Source organism: Phalacrocorax carbo, chromosome 1, assembly GCF_963921805.1.
Source record: "Phalacrocorax carbo chromosome 1, bPhaCar2.1, whole genome shotgun sequence".
Classification (NCBI taxonomy): Eukaryota; Metazoa; Chordata; class Aves; order Suliformes; family Phalacrocoracidae; genus Phalacrocorax; species Phalacrocorax carbo.
The window spans coordinates 37576080-37594597 of NC_087513.1; the positions used below are offsets into that span (position 1 = coordinate 37576080).

An 18518-nucleotide genomic window follows, 5' to 3' on the forward strand; every position below is an offset into this window, starting at 1 on the left:
ATAAAGTTCTGTCAGGGAAAAGTGTAATTGATCTCAATGGGTGTCATCCCTATGAAAGCATATGGGGTTTGTTCACTGTTCACAGATTTCAGATTAAAGTAGAGACAAACCATATCCTGCAGGTACTTCCACACCGGAGTCTGATCATACTGTTCTGTGAAATATGTACTCTCTCTCTTATAAGTAATAAATGTAAGTAATAAGAACAGTAATAATATGAAGATTTAAAAACATAAAGACTGGAAAGTGCATCCTTAATATCTTACTGCAGTCCCTGGTCAAGAGCGGGAAATACACCCATCTAACATATCTGTACTCCATTGGCTCTTACAGCATTGCACATAGGAGTACTTAATGTCTTTCTAAGTAATTTCCAAATACCAGCTAATCAAGCTTCTCTATATTCAGTAGATCATTTAATTATATATCTACCAGTTTATTAACCTAATAGTGTTACGCATCACTGTTATCACTGTGTTTTAGTTCTCCCTTGGTCTTGCAGCAGCAACTTCTGCATCTTTGGAGGTGCTTTGGCTCCATTTCCACATCCAGAGAGTAACTACACCCAGTCCGTGATCAGAGCAGATCTCCATCGTTCTGCTCCAAACCCTGAAGCTGCCTATCGCAGAAAGGGAAAGTGCCTCAGAGTGGATTGCCCATTGCTCACAAGCAAGATATGGGGAAACAACAAAAGAGTCACTCTGAGCTTCTTGGCTCTTTCTGCTCCCTCTTTTATCTCCCCCTCTCTCCTCCTGAGAGGATAAGGCTGCTCATTCTGCTTCTCAGTGGTAGCCCTTACTGGCGGCTTCTACCTCGCTGGTGGGCGCGTAGGTCCTCAAATGAAACCTTTCCATTAAATGAACCCAGCATTTTCTAAAGGGGTACTGTTTGTATGCTATCCTAAGATTGGCTCCATGTTGAACTGCAGTAATGAAGAGATCAAACAATTCCCTCATTTCCTGCCCATGCTTACCAGTATTGTTTTGTTCCCTCTCCTGCTAATGTCTCCTATGTGGGATATAGCACAAAGTCATGAGTCTGTAGCAACCCCTTTCTCTAGTCCTTCTGTGAAAAGGTGTGCAGTATCCAGTCTTGGCCTATATGAAATGTAGTGATGAGGAATGTCTGTGCCCCCTTGGTGTTTGTACTTTGCCTTTGTCTCACTCACTGTTCCTCCTCATTCTGGTTCTTCCTTTTGTGTGCATCTATACATCTGTCTCAGCATTTGGATTGTTTGGGTGAAATGGTTCCTATTGGTTTTACCTTACATGTTCTGATGGGCCAGGATCTATTGTATTCAGGTACCTGATTGTATGTGGCTTTCCTGTCTAGGTTGACCCACTTAACATGTGGATATTCATTATTTTTGTTCTTCTGGGAGCTCTATGTCATTCTTTTTTCCAGGAGTCAGGAACCAGCATCTGTTTAAATGTACTAAATGCAGGACAAAGATAGGATCTAGTTCAGAGATTTTGTGGCATTTATCTGATGATACTATGTCAGGCCTCATACGTCCAGATAGGCACTTAAGCTCTTCTTCTTTTTAATTGCTGGCATATAAAAGCAGTACAGATTGCTCTTCATGCCTGGCCTTCATACTGCACATAAAATCACAAACATAAAGTAGCAGAGTTCAAACCTTCCATGCTTGCGTGTTTCTTCAGGCAGATGGGGTAGATGGCCTCATGGGGACAATTAGAGAATAAAGTAATAAGGAAAAATGTCAAGCAGAAGGGAAAAGTATTATGCAGAACATTTCATGCAGTGATTCTGGTTACCCCAGCATTAATAATAAACTGTGTAAACACATACACAGAAAATCCTTAAGCAGATTTGTATATTTATAATTTATAAACATGTATTTTCTTTGGACAGAAACCATAATGAGCCAAGATGAACGTATCTTCCAGTGTTTACAGTAAAAGATGCTGGAGAAGCCAAGCACAATAAATATTTTAGTCCCATAATCTGGCTATTAACGAGGAATATGACTACCTGCCAAATCTATTTGAAGTTATAAAGATTGTGGCATATATAGAGATTTTTTTACATCGTTTCTTAAACATTTAAAGGTTTAAAAGGAATGCAAAGCTATTTGTTGCTACAGACTGGCAAATCTGGGACAAAATTTTACTATGTGTTAGTTATGTCAGTGTCACCGCAGCTCATGAAAGCTTCTTAAAAGAAGGGTTTGCACATCATTTACCCCAGGGACCAGCAGCAGACTCATTTAAAAGCAATAGTCACAGAATATTTTCCCTAAATTATGGAACCGAGAGTAGCATTGTGTGTGCTAAATACAGACACTAAATCGTTCCGGGGACAACTGAACTGACTCTTAAATTTCAGTTAAAAAAATCCAAACGAGTAAATTTTGGGTGCCCAATTATGCTCTGACTGAAAAGGATAGAAAAATTCTTACAGACTTCAATGAAAGAGTATTAATGTGGAATTAAATATTAAGTTTCTCAGACATTAATCCATAAATATAAGTCTTGATAACATCAATAGGACCACTGATGTGTGGAAAGTTGAGCACACGCTGAAAGGCTGGTTTAGGTACACTTATTTGTCTGTTGCGTGGGCATGGTCTATCCTACTATCAGGCAAAAAAAATACGCTACTACCTCTTAATGCTTTAAACCAGATTAGTAACATATATAGTATTTCTAGCAAGGAGTTTACATGTGCTCTAGCATTTTTATTATGTTCTTTGTTCTTTTGGTTAATAGATGCTAATACATTTCTCTAGGACAATGAATAAAGAAGCACCTCAGTGATTGTTTGTCAGGTTTTAATGGCCCGATTAGAGCTATCAACTCAGCTCCAGGAAAATGTGTGCTGCATCTTATATTCTGTTGTTTGGCTACCCTGAGGAGAGGCTCCTGGAGGAGCACACCATTCAAACATGCTGAACTACTGCGGGGAATAGGTAGCATAAAAGAGAAATAGGAGAGCCATTAACCACTGAAAATAAATGCACTACTTCTCTGGTGCTCTAACACACTATATATTATACACTAAAAGCCGTATCGCTTGCCACTCGAGTCGGTATTTCTTGATCTTAAATGCTAATGTAAAAACTGTTGGTTCTTGAAAATAAATCCCTTTTATACTTCTAAGGTTAACCAAATTTCCTGATTTTTATTGGACAATTCCTACAAAATCTTTCATCAAAAAGAGGCAGCAACTGACAGGTTATCCATCACTACAGGTCACCCTCTGCAGGTTGGAGTCCCCAGATGAACTGGTGGAAGAATGACTCAACTCTGATCATGTGGCATTGCTAGGCTGTCTCTTCCTAATTTTTACTCGTTTTGCTGATCACCTCCCTCCCTCTCTTTTTGCTTCCTATTTTAAAGCCTGTTGTCCTTACCTAACCACATCTCCCTCTTTCCTCTACTGTGATCTCTTCCATTCTCTTTCAAATTTACCATTGATCAAAGTGTTGCCTGGAAAAGATCATGTGTGCATGGCGCCCAGTAAATCCTGAGGGCTGGACCGCTTGTGCTTCAGTGCCAGACAAAACTCTACAGGAGCAAAGAGAAGAAATGGGTCCTAGTAAATAGTGATCATTCCCCAAATCCTCGACTCATCTGGTGTCTATCTGCATTAAGGTGTAACTGAAGAGCAGAAAAGGAGTATGCGTCTTTCAGTGAACTGCTGTGTGCTTTGCTTGCAAAAAAATCTGGAAAGGGAAAAATGAAAATCGGTTTGGGGTTTTCTGTCCCACCTTCTCAAACTTTTGCACTGCCAGGTTAAGGCATGCTGCCTTAGAATTGGCATTGCTATATTTAGGCCTTGAGTTGCCATCAGCTTTGAGATGGTAGTGACCAACAGTTGAAAGGATAAATTGCTTGAAGCTGGGGTTCATCTACAGTTTTTTTCCCACATGTATATGCTTTCATCTTCCAGCCTTAATGTCAACCATCTTATTTGTATGTTTTGTCCTTCTTCTGGCTAAAATAATTTGAAGAACAGACCGCTCATATTCAGCACTATAGAGGCAGCTATCCAAGAGAAAACAGGTGGCCTCCACTTCTTGGAGCTTTGAGGAGATGTGTAAGCTGTGTCAGAGCTGTGCTGCTGACTTTTAAAGGCAGGGTGCCAATGTAAAGCAATGAAAAGTAATTCAGAATTTTTTCTAAAGCTTTTACTGTGTTTCCCTACAGCAGCTTGTAAATCTGCAATCCTTTTCCAATTCTTTACAAGCATTCTGTGTGCTGTTATGCATATGAATTTTTGTCCATAATATTAGATGAAAATACTCTGATATTTGCAAAGAAATGGAAGTAGGAAGCCTTATGTTCTAGTTACTTCAGTAGTAGAAATACCAGACTTCAAAAAGTATAAGCAATAAGGAAAGTTTCATAGTAGTTCTGTGTAACTTGGCTTCAGAGCATGTGTCTCACTGTGCTTTAGCTACTACAGCTAATGCCCTTGGTAATACAAGAATTTCACTGAAGTCTTTTTTCATTTATACTTCTAGCTTCTTGTCAGTTAAAGATCATTTTGCATATAAGGATTGGAGTGAATACTGATAAATTATATGGTAGGTTCCTTAAAATACTGCCCAGATTTAGGACTACAACAGGAGGAATAGGAGAAAAAACTCAACATATTCTATTCCAGCTACTGTATGTGTCTGTTTTATCCTCCTGGAAGAAGACACAGCGGATGGGTTGTGTGGCATGGTTCCTCCTCGTACGTGGGCATTGCACTGGAAATTCTCATTCAGAAACCATTATTCCTGCAGGTGTTTTTGTGATGGCCAAGTATGTGTTAGCAGCTTTGGAGATGAGTTGTCCCTGAGGATTTTCCTTTGGCTTCTATATAAATAAAAAGTACTTCTCACAGCTAAGGCTGTTATCGATCATGAAGTTGGAGTTTTTAGAAGTCAGGCTAATTGTCAATTTCTTCACATTAAAAAAAAAAAAAGCTGACATTTTCAGCATGGATTTTACAATGCTGAGCATCACAGAAGAAATGTAGCCAGGCTGTTTGCCAAGTCCTGTAGCTCTATTCTGTAGCGGTTTTCCAAAGGCTATGGTACAAATGCCTTCAACTCTTGCACAGTTGCCACAATTTTCATCTGATTGAACTGCTATGGACAACTAACAAAGGAATACATTTGAATGAGACTCCAATTAAATACTCTTATTTTGACGTACTTGCTTTCGTTAATAACTACTGCTAAGCATTTCTTTTTTTCCGGGTCAAAATGAAAGTAAAGACACAGTCCAGAAAAGCTAAACAAAGCTGTTTCAGCAGCCCACTCTATGGAATATTATGCAGTTGGGTATCTGTTTCAAAGAGAAGCCACAATTATTTCTTGCATAAATATTTAGATAGTTGCATGTGCTGAGAAACAAAGACTATTCTAGATGTAAAATTGGGCGGGATGTCCCTCTAGAATATCACATTCCATGTGGTTTAGTTTTTGTATATATCATAGCAGCTATAAAACAGTACACAGTTTATTCCATTAAAAAGGCTTATAACATTAATCCTGAACTTCACCCTTTCTGTTGGCACCTATTTTCCTGATGCTTCATGGGAAAATCTCTCAAATTACTTCTGGGTTTCTTTTTAGAAGCCTTCTCTCCAGATGTTATCTGCCTACTTCTGCATCCCTGAATCATTTTTAGTGCACTGTATTTCTGTCAGAACAGTGTCTTTGCAAGCATTCACTATCTAGGATGAACAATGAGTACAAATATCAAGAAGCAAATGTATGCTGCAGTTTTTACGTGCCTTTTTCTAATGATTTCTTTTTAATTACAGAGCAAAGAGATTGCATTTCAACTTCATGAAGACCTAATGAAAGTACTTAATGAGCTTTACACAGTAAGTAGTTACTTACTTAGCTTATCCCATACAAATTCCATATCGGACTCCTTCTGTAAGCTTTAAGTGGCCTTTTATCTAGCAAGTTACCCCCAGTGGAGATGCTTATTTTTGTCTCTTTACACAAGTCTAAACTGTCTCTTTTGGAAAGATTATTCACTTGTTTAGAATATGTATGCTAATGCTTTCAGGATTACTCTTTACCTTCGATGCTTTTTCCCCCCAGGCTATGCAAAGCCAGTTTATTATAAGTTTTGTTGATTGTTAATGAAACATTTCTACTCAGAGTTCACCAGAGCAGAACTTCTTCCTTTTCTGCCTTGTTTTTGTCCATGCTGCCATCTGCTTGCTTTGGTTTGACTCATAGACTACACTCAGTAAAAATCATAGGTGCTTGCAGATCCAGTGCTGTGCTGTCTAAATGTTACTTATGTGCCCTCCCCTCTCCCTGACTGGGATAAGTGGATAATGAAAAGAAAAACAGAGGGTTGCTTAGGCTTTCTATATTAGGCTTTCCATATCATTTAGAGAGGTCAAGAAAAAAACACTATGAGCATGCTGGCAAGCTGCTGCTAACCCGTTGGAAAATCTGAGACAAGTTAGCTCTGAACTTATTTTTTCCTTGAAACCCATCTACACAACTTGTTACTACTGAATAATGTCTTGTCTACCTCATAACTGTTTTCCCAAATATTTTTTTGAGGGGACATGTTCTGAGAAAGAAGAAAGCAACAATAACTTTTTTTTAAACAGCTATGCAATGAAAAGGAACTGATGATATCCACCTCTTCTAAAAGTCTGTTGATTCCTGCTGGTTGAGGAAGTTGTAACTCTAAATTCTCTTTTCTGTCTGGAAGAACTGAAACATCCATGATCCAGTACCCTGCATAACAATCTCTAGACCTCTCCCTTCCCTATCCTCAAGGTCTGGGGGACCGTAGAAAAAAACCCACTATATTTATGTCAAGAAACAATTTGTGATTATAAGGAAATTTAGGAAGATATCAGCAGCTCTCCTCAGGCAGCAATGGGTCAAACATTAGTTTTCTGCATCTTGCTGGTTTTTCGTTTGACTTAGGGAAAATTGTGCACCCATCAGTGTACAACAGGTTGAAGAACATTTGAATTCAAGAACAACTTAGGTGGCAAAAAGGAGATCCAAAGAAAATTAGACCTCTCTCATTGCCCTGGGTTCTTTTGGACAGTGGTTATGGACACAGATTCCTAAAACCTGCCTAAATCACCTTCTTTTTTTTCTTTTTTTCTTTTTTTTTTTAAATTTTCTTCAGGGCTCTTTTTTTTTCTGAAATCACCACTGATTTTGTAGGGTGCGATACTGCAAAATCTTGTTTGCTCAGGCCTGTAGTCAGTGAAGTATGCTGGGATCAGCTTCTGCGAAGTAGTGATAGCCACAGACAAATCACACAGCTGCAGGGGATCAGCGACTGTAGGAGCCATTGCACAAGTGGGCTTCAGTGGTGAGTAAGCCCTGAAGATAGAGTCTTGTTTCAATTAAACAGTTGCATAACTCCAGTGCCTGGTGAGGCGCGGGATTAGTGCCCATGCTCCCAGGGTAGGAAAACAGTGAAGCATGTGCTGCAATGCTTTGCTGAATCACCAGTGAAAATCTGCAGGACTGGATTTTGGTATTTTCAGTCTTTTTCATTGCACTAGTGCTATTCTTCCCACTGATGACTACGGATTTTTTCAGATACTAACCTTCCATGTTGTGGCTTCCACTGAATGCTGATTCCTGTCTCAGAATTTAAGATTTTTGTAAAATGGAAAGTTTTTCTTGAAGTTAGTAGAACACAGAGCATGTGCACAATTTGAATTAGGTTACTGCTGCAGGATGGTTTCTTGGGGTGGAATTTACTTCACGTAATTTTCAAGCATCTGCAGTGTAGGCACAAATGCCTTAGCTTGCCATATGGGTTCCACTTATAGTCACTGGAAATCTAATATGGGGAGATCAGACCCCTTTGTCTGATCAGATGCAAGCATCTGCTTCAGATGAAATGATCTACACCGTTAACACCATTGTCCAGCTTTTCATTGACTGCAAAAGAATTGGTCAGTTGTGGATGCCCGTATTTAGCCACATACAACCCATGTTTAGTAAAATGACAGTATGGCGCAGAATAACATTAGTTCCACTGACTGCATCTTTGGAATGATCACCATATCTGTGTAATATATGTGCTAGTGTATGTAAAGGGCGAAAGTTACCTAGACACATGGAAACGACATGCATATGTTTTAAATTGTGTGTGACGTTTACTGTTTACAGAATAAGATCACAGTGACCTTACCAAAACATCTGTAGTTTTAAAATCCAGGAGGCATGTTTCTCAGTCACTTAAAGAAAAGTCATCTTCCTCTTTGCCCTCTGATTCACGGAAAGGAAAAAAAAAAATCAGTCTTACTATTGTGAGATAGATCTTTGTGTCCGGAAAAAAAAGCCAATTAATTTCAAGTCAGTGAATAATATACTGATATTGAAGTCCCTCCCTATTACTCACTTCTGGGGTTTTTTAAAGAAATGGTATGTTCATGAAGAATAACTCTTAAAATGTGAAGCCTTATTGGAGTTTAAATACCTCTAAAGCCTTTGAGTGAGGGGAAAGTACTGGAGCTTTTAATGAACTGAGGGTGTGTATGAAGAAGGTTTAATAATCTGTGTACTTCATATTATCACGCCTTATCTTACAAGAAAGGTTTCTAAGTTAACGTCACCCTCCAGAAATTAAAAACAAACAGTTGTGCATAAGAGTGTGTTGAAGAGAATGGGAAAAGAGAATTAAAATCACTAAAAGCAAAAATAGTAAGAAGTCTTTGCGCTGAGGCACAGGTGTATAGCCAATGTAATGAAATTGCATGTTTTATTTGCTAATTCTTGAACTTCTCAGATGAGGAGTGGGTTTCTTAGGCAGACGTATTTAGGCGCACACAGTAGTTCTGCAGCTCCACAGTAACTCTTCAAGCAAACGTGTTGTTCACTCTACAGGCAAGGTTTAAGAGATTACTTGCCTGGATTTCCCTAATGCTGTGGGCTCAGGGGCTGGATGAAATGCTTGTTTCAAACCCAAATGATGATAGGCTCTACCCACCCATCTCTAGCATGCCAGCCAGACCTGATGCTTCATCACACCTGCTTTCAGACTTCTTGAGCACCAGGTACCTCAAATCCAGTTTAGCTAGAATGATCCAGAATAAATTGGATGTTTAAAGGAATTGCTACTGATTTGGTCCAAATATTTTTAATGGGTGAGTTCTAACACAGCCTACTAACTATCAGAATAACAACTGACTTTTCTTCAGGCGACAACACTGTATCAGGTGTCCTAGTCTTCTTTGTCATAGAAGGTGCCAAGAAAAAAAGTGACTTTGGGACCTATCTTGGAAAATCTAGTCTTGCACTTCTGCCTCAGAAAATCCTTTTTAACCTGTTCATAGGGCTAGATCTAAAACCTGCTGTGGTTAAGAAGTTGTGTCCATTGTTTTTTACATATTTTAGATCAAACAAGTCAATAAGCAGTGCCATAGATTTTGCAAAAAAGAAAATGTTCTAAGACAATAAGAATTCACTGAAGAACTGAAGAGACGTAACGCTTTCCACTAGGAGTGTATTAAGATTTTCAAGTAAAAAAACTTTCTGCTCAAAGATATATTTTAACTTTTGAAAGTTTGAACTTCTGCCTTTGGAGAGAGAGAGACTAGAAAGCATTTTGGCTGCTTATTTAATGTGGAAAAGCTCAGAACTGCAATGAAATGTCAAAAAAAGCCCAGACACTTTGGAGTATTAAATACCTACTCTTCTTTAAAAATGCATGCTAATAAGAGACCTTTCTCCTTGTTTACATTTTATGTAATTAATTCCTTTTCCTATTTTCATTACTAGGAATTTTCATGGAAATAGGAGGTTTGTACCATAGGTCTTCATTTATTCCCTGGGAGTAGCTTAGTTTGTGTTGACTTTGGCTTGCACAATCCTCGTTAAAACTACACATCATGTACAGGATTGTTGAAAAAAGAAGCAGGTGAACTGAGGCTTCAGAAGATGTTCTAAGAATGTGTGAGCAAAGCAGGCTTATTTTGCTGGAATAATCAGAATTTTGTAAGGGAAACGTTACTTTTTCCTGTCTCTTTTTTACGTAGAGACGGTTTTACATGTTGTTACATATGCATATGTTTTCCACATGTTACATGACTAGTGAAAATGCATTTAAGACACTGTATTTTCAATTGTCGGTACTTCATGCACTGGTTCTTAAATTATGACTCAAAACACCATGCTAAAAACAATTGAATAGCTAAGCTTCAGTCGGTATCTTTGCAAGTTCAGTAAATTAGAAGTGGCGAGTACTTTTAGTTATGCACGTTTTCTCCCTGGCTCTGCCAGCCAGTCAGTATTTTCATGTCTGCAGCATCCCAGCTGCTGTGTTCCTCTCTTACTCCTCTCCCTATTACACTTTCAGCCAATGTAGACTAGGAATTAGTCCCATGTTTTACATAAGGATATAAGCTGTTGAAACTAGAGCAAGGCGTACCTTTTGAGTGAGTGGTGATGGGGAAAGAGGAACCCAGTTAGTTGTGTGGGGTCACAGAGTGGAGGTTACTTCCTGACAATTACAGGAAAAAAAGTTGGTCAGACTGAAAACTGCAGGAGATTTGGGTTGGTTTTTTTGTGAACTGAGAGATTTAGAAACCTTCTTACATGTTGATTTAAAGAGGCAATAGATTATTGATTTTACAATAGATCATCTTTGCAACAGAGAGATCTCCCCAGTCAAACTCTTCTTTCATTTCTCTGGAAAGCTAAAATATCTTGTATTATTAGATCAAATACTGCAGTATGACAGTAACGTTTGAGTGATTGGGAATGGTAGGAAATAGAAGGTAGACAGAGTCTTTTCTTGCAATGGAGGGTGGTCTCCACTGGATTTATTTAGGGGGGAGGCCATATTCATAAATGACCCCTAAAGAAGTCGGGGTGGGATCAATGAGGTGACAAGTTTGCTAAAGATACAGAGCTGTTTGGTAATAGGGACAAGGGCAAATGGTGGAGAAAAGTGATGCACATCATAAAAATAAATATTTGTCTCCTGCTTAGCATTCCACATTACTCCTACTAGCATCACGGCTTTCACAAGCAATACAGATGTAAGGCTTTCAGAAAAAACTAAAAAAGAGGGACAGTCCAAAGCACACAATTTAATATTAAATAAGACAGGGCTGCTGTGCCACTTGCATTTTCCATTGCTTTATCTTTCTCTTTAAAAATCTTGGCTGTTTAATTTCTCAAGGTAGTTGCTGCCAGATTTTCTTTTTTCTTTGCTGAAATAACACAGAATCTGGATTCTCTATAGAAAAGTTAAGTCCAATTTACTGTAGCACACCAGGCATCTGAGAAACTGAAATCAGTAATTCTGTATTGGTAGTAATATATCAGTGACAATTCCTGGAACCACATCAGAGGTTGGTTTGGAACTGAACAGTATGCTGAAAACAACTAATATTGAGCCTGCAAAACTGCTAGAGGCCACTGATATAGTAAAATTGGCATAAGATCTTACTTATTTCTTAGGGAAAGTACTAGCTAACCTGATTTAATGAATCCCTTGCAGCTTCACCTTCTGATAAGAATTCACGACTTAGCAGAGACAATTCTGAAGCAATTCAAGCATCGTAATTGCAACACAGATGAACTACTGTTCCGTTAAATGCATATTTCCTGAGAAACATTATTAAAAAGCTCTTAATTTTGGAGTTTTATTATAAAAATAAAGCACATGATAATTCCAATATATTTTAACTTTGTAGCATTCAGTCTTAGTACTGACTGAAGAACCTTTTTTAAGGTTAAGAACCTTTCTAGAAAAGAAGTATGTGTGTAGAAAAGGGAACATGTGCTATGTGCTATGGGAACATTCCTCTCTCGTAGCCCACAGAAGTACAGTGCTAATTACTGTCTTGTTGATGGATTTACCCAAACAATTGTGGGTTTAAATAAAATAATTATCTAAGGGTTTACTTAATGTGCTCTTCCCTGTGATAAGTGCTATCTCTTGCCCTAAGCATACCTGCTGAGCTCTTATGAATGATGCTGAAAATTTGGCACACAAAATGAGATGTTTATATCACTAAGTGAACGGTCTGTCACCTACAAGCAGGAGAGTACATAGTTTGGGTAGCATAATCTTTTTCATATGCATGTAGTCTGACTTAGTTATCTGACAGAAATCTGTTTTACATCACTGGATCTACAGAATGAACCTGCTAAATTAATAGGAGATAAACTCACCATTTAATTTTAGAAAGGGACTAGCATGCATTTAACAGTGCTTGCTCGCTGTAGCGGAGAAGTGCAGCATATGCCATGATGACAGTTCAGCATCTGCAAAGTTACGACCTTGCTCTCTCTTTTCAGTGCAGACTTGATGGCTGATCAATAAGCACTTTGGGGACTAATTAAAGTCAGTTCAGTGATGGATACTCTCACAAGATAGTCTATCATTCAACAGTTTGGTGGATATTTGAGAAGCAGTATTGCTTATTTCATCAGGTTATTTGTCGTTTGAATGACAGATATATTGATCTGTTACATATTCAAAGATCAGAGATCTGTGGATCTCAGAATTCTTCATACAGTAAGTCTATTTACAAGAATTAGGCAAGCCTGTTACTGTCTTTTACAGTATATAAGTCTTTTAAAAACTCCAAGGAGAAAAGTTAGTATAATATTAAGGGAGAGAGTCGTATATGTAACTTAGTGTGCAAATTCTAAGCTAAATTGTTGAGGAATCATGCAGCGAAATACTTGGAAGCCAACTCCCTAGCTTGTTCCCATTTATTTTCCATATGTGTCTACCTAATACTTTCTGAAGCTAAGTTTAGCTGCTGCAATATCAGCTTTTAAAAAACATTGACAAATCATGAAAAAGGCTGGAGCTGTCAGCTTTCCCCAGAGGCTTGCAAAATAATGATGTCACTAGTGCATGAGATAGGCAGTGCTATCAACACAACAGACTGGACAGGAGTCAAATGCATCAGCTGATTACTGCTCTGTACGTAGTCTGTATTGATTTCTAAGCCAGCGTGGCTCGGGTAGGATGGATCCTGACTCTTGTCCATCCCTGAGTATACTGCCAAAGGGAGGACTTCTTTTTCAATTTTAGTCATATTAGGAATCATTTGTACCAAAAACTTGTGCAAAGCTTATTGTGGGAACATGGATTTCAAGTAGACATCTTGGTTCCCCGTAGACACTATGAGCTCCACGTCATTCTCACACAGAACTTGGCTTTCAATTGGTGTAGAGTGAGACACTGGATTTGGTGGCATGTGCTGAAAGCAGGCAGTGAGAGGAAATAGTACTCTTCAGTAATGTGAGGTTAACGGAGTCAACGTGGAGGCATCTGATCCTGTTGGTGAGAGCTGGTAGTGATGCACTTGTACTCCTTCACTCAAGCTGAAATGTCATAGCTGCTGCAGAAGGACATTTATGCCTAGTCCACTGGGCTACAGGGCACTGAGGAAAAAATGCTTCAAAAACTTCAGTGCTTACTGCTTTTGTCAAACAGAACAAATCCTTTCTTCACCACTTAAGTCAGATTCTTTGAGATGTGCTGTTAGAGAGCTCTGAGATATTACTATCGTTCCTTCTTTGCAGGCAGAAAAGCTGAGAGAGTGCAGAAGAAAAAACTTTCCTAGGTGGTAAGACACATGAGGTAGCTTTGTTCCACCAACTAAAAAGTCCCTGGAGCTGACACAATAAAAATAATAAAAGCAAACATCTGTAGACTTCTGTAAAGAAGCTCTCAAAAAAATTGAGTAAAAAGGCCAAAAGAGAAGGGCACAACCTTGTTTTTAATTTCCTTTTCCCATAATTTTTAATAGAGCCATATCACCTTCTGTGCTCCTCAGGTTTGTTTTATAAATCATTTCTTTAAGAAGTGCATTTCTTTTTTCAGTATTTCAGTAATTCTTTCCATGTGGCTATACTAGTTAGACTCTGCGGATACAGATTAGTGACAACTTTAGAAATGCCTTTGATAACAGTGCAGGATAGAGGGAGCTGAATGTGCTGTTTGGTTAAGCTGGAAACTGTGTAGATCTCAGCTCTGCAGGCTTGCCTTCTCTTCCCAGCTTAGCTTGTTTCGTCTTCGGGTTTTTGCCTCATCCATGCAGACAGTGAGCTGCTGGGGCAGCAGCTGCTCCTGGCAGGTGTAGGCAGTGCTTGGGCAGGGAGCTCTGCACTCTGCCCGGGCCTTGGAGCGTGACTGTGCTATGAAGTAACAGCAGCAGCAACAACAGTAAGCCCTGCTCTGGGTGGTTTGGGTTTTTTTTTCAGCAGAGAGCTGTAGACATATATTTTTAAAAATAAAAACAAGGCCGCTTTTTTTGATGGGCATCTCTGACTACAGGAAGTTAGTGAAGAGTTGCCTGTTTCATTTTTAATACCAGTACTATTTCAGTTGTACCAACAGCATGACATCAGTATTAAACAGCGGCATACACAATTATGGAGTATAACATATGCATAATATACAAAGTTATACAAAATTGCAGCTCTCTAAAAGCTGCTTTCTTGCTGTTGCACAAGACTTTACATATGCATCTGTTCAGCCATGACCTGACATGGGGTGCACTTGGTGTGTGTCGATCCATACTAAGCCATGCTGCATTGAATTTGCGCTATCTAGCTTTAGTTTTCCCACTGTTGCCACTCTACGGATGCTCCTTAGGCTGGCCTAACTACTCAGTTACAAAAAGTACTCCTCTCCCTAGGGGATATTTCAAGGCAGCTCCCCAAACTAGTTTGCCTCCTTCATGGGTCACGCGAAGCTCTGCTGAGGGAGGAACAGCCCATTTGATTCCTCCCTGGCTGTGTCCTTCGGAGGAGATTTGAATGGCTTGCATGGCCTGAGCCCAAAGATAACATCTGCTGGAGAGAGCACTCTGTGAAGAAGAGAGGAGGCCGCTGGCTGTGTGAGGATGCTTTTGTGGTTTGTTCCTTGCTTGAAACTTAAGACAACAACAATAAAAACCAACCAACCAAACAAAAAAGGCTGGGGAAGATAGAAACAGGCTTTCTTTGCTGGAGGTGGGCAGAGACAGCCCTCCCCAGCAGAGGTGGGTGGTTTGTGGTTGCTTGCTACCCACTATGCAGCGTTCAAGCTGAGGCTTTTCTTGCTTGAAGAAGAAAGGGAGGACTGAGCTGAACCAGTCCTTCTCCCTCTTTGTGGTCTGTGCAAGCAAGTATTTGCAGGCTGGCATCCCAAGCTCTCTTGGCTGCAGAGCCAGCGTGTGTGTAGGGGGAAGATAAAGGTATTAACTCGGGGAGCTATAGGGAAAGCATCTTCACAACTTATTTATCAGGCAGCTCCTTCTCCAGCTCTCACCTGGTTTTAGGTTGCACCCAACCTGCTGGCGGCACAGTTGGGAGCCACTTCTTTCCAGGCTGTGGACAGCCATCCGGCCGGTTGGGGATGTGCTCCCAGAGAAGCTTCCCATTGCTTCTGCTTTCAAACGTTCGATGTCCACAACCAAACTGTTAACTTAGCACTGAAGAAGTCAGATAGATATGGCACTGACACAGATTTAGTTTTATTGCTCATTATTTCATGTTTTCAGTCATAGACAGAAATCGCAAAGTTTAATAAGAAGCATTTTGCTTTTTCCTATCAGAGCAATGAAAAAAGAAATCCCCAAAAAAATTTCTACACAGCTTTTGACTGGAATATTTGATAGCCTGCTGCCCGATTGCCCATCAAAACGTTTCAGTGATGCAAGGCCCTTACAAGTAGAAACAAGCTTACATTACTACTAGTTCTTTTTATTCATAGTGTTCAGAAAGCACTCTGAACATTTAGAATTTTAAATAAATATAAAAATAAAATAAAAATGCAACCAGGAATCCTCAATCTCTGTTGGCAAAGAAACTTATCCAAGCTCCATGTTTATAGGAGAATGTTTTACTGAAAGACCCTGTGAGTTTTCTGTAGATACCTTTTGTATTTTCATTTTGTCCTAACTCTCCTTTGACTCTGTCTTCTGCAGGTCATGAAAACATACCACATGTATCATGCAGAGAGCATCAGTGCAGAAAGCAAACTGAAGGAGGCAGAGAAGCAAGAAGAAAAACAGATTGGGAGGTCAGGAGACCCTGTTTTTCATATTCGACTAGAAGAAAGGCACCAGAGACGGAGCTCTGTGAAAAAGATTGAAAAAATGAAGGAAAAAGTAAATAGTCCTTTGATTTAGTTTCATTTGAAGTAAATTCAGTGCATTCTGACATTCTTTAGCACGATATTAGACAGAAAAGCCCAGTGGGAAATAAAATTAAACAAGGTACACATAATAAACTAGCAGTGAGTTATAGATAACTTGACTTAATTGCAGTTCAGAGAGGGGAATACTTTAGTGCTGGTATAATGCATACTATATCATTTGTCACATGTGAAACAAAATACTAAGTTATGACTTTATTATATTTGTTATGTGCGTAACAGGCTGGCAACTAAGATTTATTCTTGTCAATAGGAATGTGTGCTTGAATTGTTACCATTTTTGCTACATACCAAAAATGAATTCAAATACATTAATATACAATCTTCTTCCTAGCGTCAAGCAAAATATTCTGAAAACAAGCTGAAATCTATTAAGGCCCGTAATGAATACCTCCTCACCCTTGAAGCAACCAATGCTTCTGTTTTCAAGTATTATATTCATGACCTTTCAGATTTAATTGACGTAAGTATTGACACATTTGTTTTTATGTTTATTCTGTTCAGGAATAAAACTTCTTTTTCTTTCATTTTCAAAGAGAATACATTAGTCATATGGGTTGCCTACAATATGCTTGTCATTTATAATATTGTGTGGTATAATCAGCAGATTTTTCCTTCAGCTTTATAGTTCATGAAATAAAATGCTGAACCCATTCCTTTAAAGTTAGAACATTGTTTTCTCCCCATATGGCAAGAGAAAATATGACAGGAATAACACAAAAAAGATAGACATTTCCATTCTGTACTATAAAAGGATTTCTGGGGTACCAATAACAAGATAAGCTTCTTAAGTGGGCATCTAATAATGGTATTTTAACTCAAAAGAAGGCATTTCCTCCGTGTCTTCAAAATCAATTTCATTCATTTAGTCACTGAATCAAATATACACTGCTTTTTATTCTTATTTCATGTAGTTTGTGGACCAGACACAATCAATCCTGTACTCTGTACTGTCAACAGAATTGTTACTGATTTTCATTAAGTTATTCCTGTGAGAACGTCCTAGGAGAATGAGGTTATACACTGATGTACTAGCATTTGGTCTCCTGAACCCATATTATTGACATTTTTAGATTATATGGAGGGAGGATCCTGCACTCTATCATGTCCCACTTTCTTTGTAAGCTGACCACGTATTTGATAAAGAAAATTTGGAGGCAGCAAACACAAGCTCAAGAGTATTCATTCACTGGCAATGTAGTGTTAAATAAGTCAGTGAGTACACCTCTGTGGCCCATGTGAAATGCTAGATATTTGAATATGCTTTCTACTGCAACAATAGCATTTGTTATTTACAATAGTAAATAACATTCATACACAGTTATTTCTGGTGGGATGTTCATCACACAGATAAGCCAGCTAAGCTCTGATTTGTAATATAGTGAAAATTAATGCAGCATTTGACAAGAGGTTTCTCATTTCAGCTGCGTGGAGAAGCAAGGCTTGATGGAGAAGGGGAAAAATGCCTTCTTGAGATGAATGGACTAAAATAGCTGCATATATGTGGTTTATTGTTTGTTTTCTAAATACTGAGAATGAGTTTTCTTTGACATTTCTGTTTTCCTGTAATTTCTAAAATATTGCCTGATTTTGATATAACTTTTTCCTTTTCCCTTTCAACTTTTTTCTCTCCAAATGGTTTTGCTTCTTTTTTTTCTTTCTTCTTTCTTTTAAGAGATGGTGGTGTATTTTTTTTGGTGTTTTCAGTATTTGTTGCTGTCTCTATCTTAGCATCTCTTTTCTTCCTCTTTCCTACTGACTGTTGCATGTCTCCTCTCTTCTGATTTCTTCTGCTGTATACTGTCCCTGTCTACACCCATGCACCTGCACATCCTGCTCCACCCACCTGCCCTGCCCAGGCAATGAAAACATTTATCAGGATCCCAAAAGATAGATGATCAGGGCAGAAAACTGAGGACAAGCAGCATACCTGCTACAGTACCACCCAAGTGAGAAGTTGTCCCTACCTAATGCATGACTTTCCTGATACTGCCTGAAGGATGATGAATTTTTAGCTTCTAGTTAGGGCATGTCTGATAAATGTGAATTTTATGAGTTCTTCCTGGCTGCTGGAAGGAAGGAAAGGTCCCTTTCCCTCTGTTCCCAGCACCCCCACCCCTTCAGAGGTTGGAAAGATGCTGATTTTGTCTTCTCTCCTGCCTTCTCTTTCGGAGCTCACTTTACCCAGTGAATGTCTGCAGGCTGTATTTCTATTTGGTCAAAATTTTCTCAGGTTAGAAAATGTACCTGATTTTTACGCGTTTCATCGACATCCACAGAGTTTGTCACAGCAGTGAAAGCCGAGGGGAGGAACCACAGGCATGGAGCTTCACAAAGAATTGCAAGGAGAGAAGCAAAGTGAAGCTCTCTCTGCATACG

At 39.0% G+C, this 18518-nt stretch overlaps 1 protein-coding gene across 5 annotated transcripts in view; it reads left to right on the forward strand.

Moving 5' to 3' along the window:
- Positions 1 to 18518, forward strand: part of SRGAP1 (SLIT-ROBO Rho GTPase activating protein 1) — a 152732-nt gene that overhangs the window by 85116 nt on the left and 49098 nt on the right. For all 5 annotated transcript variants that reach the window (XM_064448611.1, XM_064448599.1, XM_064448606.1 and 2 more), the window contains 3 exons: positions 5785 to 5847; positions 15910 to 16092; positions 16474 to 16602. In XM_064448611.1, the coding sequence (XP_064304681.1) occupies positions 5785 to 5847; positions 15910 to 16092; positions 16474 to 16602 (375 nt within the window). The remainder of the gene's footprint in view (positions 1 to 5784; positions 5848 to 15909; positions 16093 to 16473; positions 16603 to 18518) is intronic.